General features: G+C 46.1%; 1 protein-coding gene across 1 annotated transcript; it reads left to right on the top strand.

Moving 5' to 3' along the window:
• The first annotated feature begins 561 nt into the window (after positions 1–561).
• Positions 562–2,868, top strand: LOC125523071 (F-box protein At1g10110-like). The gene is made up of 2 exons (XM_048688119.1): positions 562–1,166; positions 1,404–2,868. The coding sequence occupies exons 1-2, from the start codon at positions 1,163–1,165 to the stop codon at positions 1,874–1,876; spliced, it is 477 nt and encodes a 158-aa protein (XP_048544076.1). The 5' UTR covers positions 562–1,162; the 3' UTR covers positions 1,877–2,868.
• Positions 2,869–7,469: the final 4,601 nt, after the last annotated feature.

The following is a 7,469-nucleotide window of genomic DNA, read 5'->3' as shown; positions in this document are numbered from 1 at the left end:
AGAGTCGGTGCTCCGACGTCAGAAAGGGCTCGCTCCTCACCCGGCGACGTGGGGGCATGACTACTAGGCGGACGGGTGGAGTGGAAAGTGGCGGTGGTGGCGGACAGGAGGAATGGTAGGGTTTCAGTGCCGCCGGTTGACTTAAATAGCCGGGCAATGAACTACGCGGCCCGCCGGAGCTGTGTCGCGCGGCGCCAACCATTCGGCGGGGGAGACGAGTTTCGGACCACCGGGTTTGAGAACGTTTCCGGCTGGGACCCCTTCGTCAGACCGACGTGGTGGGCGTGCCTGGGCGCCCCATATCCGCCGCATGCTTGGGCTGGATATGGGGGTACTGGTCAGCCCAGGCGTTTGAGGGGCATTTGAAAGGCACGTCTGGGTCAAAAAATCGTGATCAGACAGCCTGCCCGACGTTCGAGACGGGTTTGAGAGGTCCGGTTGTAGATACTTTAACCCATCTGGACCAGTCCATCCCCATCCTATTTCTCTCTCTCTCTCTTTGCTGTTTTTTTTTTTGAGCATTTCTCCCCGTTGCTGTTGCTCCCAAGTCTCAACTCGCAAGATCTGGATCAGGCCGGAGCCACAACCCACGCATCGCCCCCGACCCTCCCCCCACCCTCCCAGGCCGCACCGCCACCTTCTCTCCTCCGCACGGCCTCGATCTGACCGGCGGGAGGCCTAGCTCGCCATCCACTCCGTGCTCGCCCCCTCACCGGCATCGCCTGGTGCTCGCGTCTCCCTGCCCGCCGTCTCCACCACCTCCTCCCCACCGTCTCCGTAGCAGAAGAAGAAACAATTTTGCCTTTTCTTCTTGATTGATGAGGATGAGGATTCGCCATTCAGGCTGTGACAAGGCGCGACTCCAGAAATTGGCTGATTGCCGCCCGTTCGATCGGATGCGAACCGGATTGGAATTGGATTAACCGCCCAACCCCCCGCCGCAATCCCCCACCGCATATGCCGCCGCCGCCATGCCATGCCTCACTCTCCACCGCTGGCACGATAGTTCCAGCACCCCCCCTGCCGCTCCTCGTCATCCGCCGGATTTCAAGCGTCCCGTGATTACAATCCCCTTTTTTCAGATAAAGAGAGGACCACCGGAGATACTTCCACAGCTGCCCCTTCTATCTCCATCCATGATGAATCTCCCAAGGCCACTACTATGGGTAAGTTTTCAGAATCACAGTCATATTTTCTAAAGATCCAATTTTTATGGTCATATTTTCAGAATCACAGTCATATTTCCTAATAATAAGAGCCTATACAGATTGAAATCGGTTTCCCAGTTTGAATCGTATACCTTTTCTTGTCCGATTGGGCAACGTACGCGGGCGTGTTTGTGTCGCTATATAAATCTGCTTATATATGTAAATTTTCCTGACGGGATTTTTTCTCAATGGCAGGACCTTATCCAAGCCCAGGCTGGTCCGACCTACCCACCGATCTCCTGATCCGCATCCTGCTTCTCCTCGAGTTACCCGAGGCTCTGGCCTTCCGTGCTGTCTGCCCGTCATGGTGCTCTGCCTCCATGGCCGCCCCCAGTGTCCCACCTGGCTGCACACCGTGGCTTGTGTCCTTGGCGACCGAGCCACTTCCTGGAGGGGAACAGAGTCGCAGACTATGGGATCCCACAGTTACTTCCAAGTTCCGTAACCTCCTAGACGAGAAAGAATTTAAGGTCAGTTTCCCCCGGGGCCAGGCTGTGGCCTGCTGCGGCTCCTTCCGTGGCTGGCTGGTCGTGGCCAACGAGCTCTCAGACCTTGTCCTCTACAACCCCTTTACAGCGGCATTGCTCCCGCTCCCGCCGCTCACCGGCTTCACGTCGTGCCTCGAAGGGGTATGCAGACCAAGGAAATGTCATTGGCTATCGTTATAAGTGTCTCCATGGTGGTAATGGCAGTGTTTATGACATGGATTCTCTGGGCAGGCATTTCTATGACAAGGTTGTGTTGTCTGGTTCTCCATCTGCCGGTCCCGCAGTTGCCTTGGCCATCCACTTGGACGGCAAGCGGCTCTCTTTTGCGAGGGTAGGAGATACTTCTTGGCGACAAGTTTCGGTGATAAGGAGAAGCCAAGATAGTTTTGCCGATTGTGTCTACCTGCGAGGCAGATTCTATGTGTTGTCAATGACAGGTAAATTGAAGATTTGGGACCTCGGTGGACCGGAGGACATACCACGAAAGAAAACGATCATCGCCGAGGAAGACGATGACTTTTTCGAAGTTATCACGAAATACTTGGTTCCAACTCCCTGGGGACATCTTCTGCAGATTCGTGTCATCTTGGACAAGGATCAGGATCATTGCATCAGTGTTCATGTAGACAGGCTGGATCGCAAGAGCTGCCAAATGGTAGGAGTAAGCCCCGCGACGGCTCTAAGGGGGCACGCTGCGCTCCTCGGACAGAATAGCCCGGGTCTCTTGTCTGTGGAAAAATTCCCTGAGCTGACTCCCCGTCTCAGGGGGGACATTTTTGAGCGTCGTTGTAACCAATGGAAGGGTGTAAAGGTCTATGATTTGAAGAAACTGACGCTGGAGGATGCTTTCCCGTCCGGTGGTGGTCATTATGGAACAATCTATCCGTCAGAAGTCTGGTTCATGCCGGGCCTGTGATCACTTAGCAACCATGTCGATTGGAAGCTGTTTCGTGCTGCATGCGTACGTTGGTGCTTTGCTAGGGCTGTTTTCTTCTAAATTTTGTATACAATAGATTGATGAGTTGTGTTGGGTGTATATATAGTACTAGTAGTAGCTGGCATGATGGCGATCATGAGTTTGTATGATGTCCTGTCCCACCACAAGGTTCAGGGCTTCAGAGGTTAGGTTTAGATGTTGCACCGTGCTAAATATCATCGCCTCTGAATTTTAAGAGTCTGATCTTAAAGAGAAAAGGCCAAGCTGATTCAAAATAAAGAGGTGGATATCGTCAGAATACGATAGAAGCTGATTCATGACGTGTTCAAAGCGATTAATGTAATCTTGTCCTGTTCCTGTCTGTCCAATAGCATAAAATTGTCTAAATAGCAGTTGATGACGATACCTACGAAATCTTGCACATAAAACATTGCAGAGGCCCTCCCAATTGAGACCCTTTTTATTTTAACTAACTGCAACCAAACTGAGGTTGTAGGTGAAAAATTCAGAGCCGCCATCTGCACCCAAGATGAGGTCCGGAGGGGTCGCCGGAACCGATGACGTTCCGTCGACTGCCATCCGTGAAGGTGTCGCCGAAACCGGTGAAACAACTGCGTCCCAAGGCCCTCCCTGTGAGAGCTCCATTTCAGCGCGTTGTGCACCCACTTAGGCGAGCTCTCGCATGAGGCGGCCCAGTAACTATCGCTCACACGTCTTTTACTGGCTTGTTCACTATGTCGTTTCCTCGTTCGCTCGCTCGGTTGACAGGATAGACAGTTGACCGGATGACCAGATCCGTTGACCGTCAACTCTTTGAAAAAACAAATCACAGATTTGAAAAAGTTCAAAAAATTTCATAAATCTGAAAAAAGTTCACGAAATTGAAAAAAGTTTGTGATTCTGAATTTGATAAAAGTTCACAGATTCAAAAAATGTTCACGACATTGAAATAAGTTTGTGATTCTGAATTCAAAAAAAGTTAGTGGATTCAAAAAAGTTCACGATATTGAAATAAGTTTGTGATTCTGAATTTGATATAAGTTCGCGGATTCAAGAAAAGATCACGAATTTTGAGGAAAGTTAACGGGTTTGAAAAAATGTTCATGATTCTACATTTAAAAAATGTTTCAGATTCTTAAAATGTTCACCAATTTAAAAAATCACTGATTGGATACAGGTTCACGAATCTGAATTTGAGAAAGGTCCACAAACGCAAAAGAAATCATGAATTTGAAAAAAAAGTTATAGGATTGATTTTTTTCATGAATTTGAAAATAAAATTTAAAAGTTTGTGATTATGTAAGAAGTTTATGAAAATTAAAAAACAAAAAGGGAAAAAATTAAAGGAAAAAAATAAAGCACTTGTCTAAAACAAAACGCCCTGGGTGCTTCTAGAAGTTTCTGAAAACCAGGAGAGCTTCCCACCACAACATTGCTAATGGGCAGCCCAAAAGATCCACATGTGTGCGCCATGTAGGAAAATAACTAGAACAGACGCAGAAGGCGCCAAATAGGAATCAATAACATTTTATATTTAGCGCTTCAGGCTTCGGTTACAGCTATGGGCCGCCCCATTTTACCTTTAGTTTCTTCTGTTAAACACGAAAAAAGGTGCGGCATACGGGGTACAAACTCGAGAACTCTTTGTTGTTAAATTGTGATCCAAATTCTAGTACCGTATTGGATTAGACGTAGTACATACGGTGTGGGCCTTTTGCGTTGGTACCGACACGTACGAGTATAACTCGTTTACTTGTCCTACAAGGACTCCTATGTGTTGCCCCTCATATATACCCCATATAGTCGCACCTCAGACAGCTTGTCGTCTCGTGCCTGTAATACTCCTCCTTATAATGATTGCGTCTTCGTGCGTCCGTGGTTTTCTCCCGCAAGGATTTTCATGTAAAAATCCGTGTCTCTCGTGTCTCGTTTATTTCTCGTTATTATCTAACAAGTGGTATCAGAGTTGAGGTTACAGATACCAGATTTGAGATCGAGAGGATTAGGGTTCCGCGCTGTCGCCGCAATCCGCCGAGTCCGGGCAGCTCATCATCCGTGTCCAGATCAAGATCGGATACTGATTTTTCTCCTACACCGAGATCGAGACGAATCCGCTGCAGCGAACCGCACCGCAGCAGTACACCGAGGCCGACAGGAACTTCCACTGTGCCGCTGCTAAATCGCAGGCTTGGTCGGGTCCACAGAGTTACCGCTGCTGCTGCTCTACGTACAGGCCGCAAGTCGCCGAGTTCCGCTGCTGCTCGGTCTGCTTCAAGTCCCGAGGAGGAGCGATCTATCCAAGCCGCCGTCTCTTGACGTGAAGCTAAGTGCAGAATTAGTTTTCTTTATCAAGAACTAGTACTAGATTACCCAGCTACTAGTACTAGTATTTGTCACGTCAAGCTACAGTTTGTTGGTCTCCCACTTCTAGGTATACACGTGAAGCTGCTAGATTTATCTATTCATGGTATCCATGAAGTACGATTTTCCGCTGCTGGATCGTGACACAAGGTTTACCCTATGGCAAGTCAAGATGCGGGCGTTGTTGGCACAGCCGACTATGGTGTAACACTGGATAGTTTTGGGAAGAACCGAATTGAGGACTAGACTGCTGGGGAGAAAAGAATTGATTGTAAGGCTTTGTCACAAATTCAACTCCATTTGCATAATAATATTTTGCAGGAAGTTTTGAGCGAGAAAACTGCCGCCGCTCTATGGTTAAAGCTGGAAGGGATTTGCATGACTAAAGATCTCACCAGCAAGATGCATCTGAAGCAAAAATTATTCCTGCACAGGTTACCCGAGGGAGGTAATGTTTTGAATCATATTTCGGAATTTAAAGAGATCATATCTGATCTAGCTGCAATGGAGGTTAAGTATGAAGAGGAAGATACTGCTTTAATGTTACTTTGTTCACTGCCAAGTTCTTATACCAATTTTAGAGACACCATATTATACAGTCGTGATACTCTCACACTTAATGAAGTTTATGAAGGTTTGAACTCTAAGGAGAAGATAAAACTAATGGTGCCTCATGATGGTTCAAGTTCATCCCAAGCAGAGGGATTATCTGTTCGTGGCAGGACAAAGGAGAAGAACTCCAATAATGTAAATAGAGGCAAAAGTAAGAACGGCTACCGGGGCCGGTCGCAATCCAGAGACAAGAAGTATTGCAGGTATTGCAAAAGAGACGGGCATGACATCTCTGAGTGTTTCAAGTTGTAGAATAAGGAAAAGAGGAAAGGTAACAAACAAGGTGAAAATTCTGCTAATGTTGCTCGTGATGATAGTTCCGATGATGCTCTTGTCGTTATTGCTGGATGTGCTGAGACCAATGATGAGTGGGTACTTGACACTGCATGCACTTTTCATATGTGTCCACATAGAGATTGGTTTAATACTTTTGATTCCACTACTTCTGCTGGTTCCGTTTTGGGTTTTGATAATTCACCATGCAACATTGAAGGCATAGGTTCTATTCGAATTAAGATGTTTGATGGCATAATCATAACTTTGACAGATGTTCGGTATATTCCGAAGATGAAGAGAAATCTTATTTCTATGAGTGCCCTTAATGCAAAGGGGTACAAATATTCAGGTGGAGATAGTGTTTTGAAGGTCACCAAAGGCTCCCTTGTTGTGATGAAAGGTGACTTAAGTTCGACCAATGGTCTTTATTACCTTCGAGGTTCTACCGTTTCAGGTAACGCTACTCCGGTTGTTCCAAAAAATTCTAATTGTGATGCTGCTAACCTTTGGCATATGCGTCTTGGACATATGAGTGAACTTGGTTTGGCAGAGTTAAATAAGAGAGGTCTTCTTGATGGATATGAACCTGGTAAACTGAAATTTTGTGAGCATTGTATCTTCGGCAAACACAAGAGGGTGAAGTTCAATACTTCGGTTCATACAACTGAAGGTATTCTTGATTATGTGCATTCTGATTTATGGGGACCATCTCGCAAGAAGTCACTAGGTGGTGCTAGTTACATGCTGACTATTATTGATGATTATTCGAGAAAAGTATAGCCTTATTTCTTGAAGCATAAATATGAAGCATTCTCAGCATTTAAGGAGTGGAAGATTATGATTGAGAGACAAACTGAAAAGAAGGTAAAAATACTTCGCACTGATAATGGTATGGAATTCTGTTCTAAGCAATTTAAAAATTATTGCAAGTCTGAAGGCATTGTCAAACACTACACCGTTCCTTATACTCCTCAACAAAACGGTGTTGCTGAGCGCATGAACAGGACCATTATTTCCAGAGCCCGTTGCATGTTGTCCAATGCAGGTTTGCATAGGCGTTTTTGGGCTGAGGCCGCTTCCACTGCTTGTTATCTCATTAACCGTTCACCATCTATTGCTCTTAATAAGAAAACCCCAATTGAGGTATGGTCTGGTTCACCTGCTGATTATTCACAGTTGAGAGTTTTTGGTTGCACTGCTTATGCTCATGTTGATAATGGAAAATTGGAGCCTAGGGCTGTTAAGTGCATCTTTCTTGGTTATAAGTATGGTGTTAAAGGTTTTAAATTATGGAATCCTGAAACCCAGAAGGTTGTTATTAGCAAAAATGTTATCTTTAATGAATCTGCTATGTTACATGATGTTTTCATCTACTAATGTTCCCGTTGAGAGTGAACAACAGCCTATTGTTCAGGAGCCTACTGTTCAGGTGGAGCATGTTATTGATTCAGGTGATACATCTCGTAATGAAATTGTTGATGCACATGATGAACCCGTCGTTAATGATGATCATGTCACTCCCACTAAAATCCCAAGCCTATTGTTCCACCAGTTGGAATCTTGCACGTGACAGAGTTAGACGGGGTA

The sequence above is a fragment of the Triticum urartu genome, chromosome 7, assembly GCF_003073215.2.
Source record: "Triticum urartu cultivar G1812 chromosome 7, Tu2.1, whole genome shotgun sequence".
Lineage (NCBI taxonomy): Eukaryota > Viridiplantae > Streptophyta > Magnoliopsida > Poales > Poaceae > Triticum > Triticum urartu.
The sequence above is the reverse complement of the archived record's forward strand: the minus strand, read 5'-3'. Positions and strand labels throughout refer to the sequence as shown.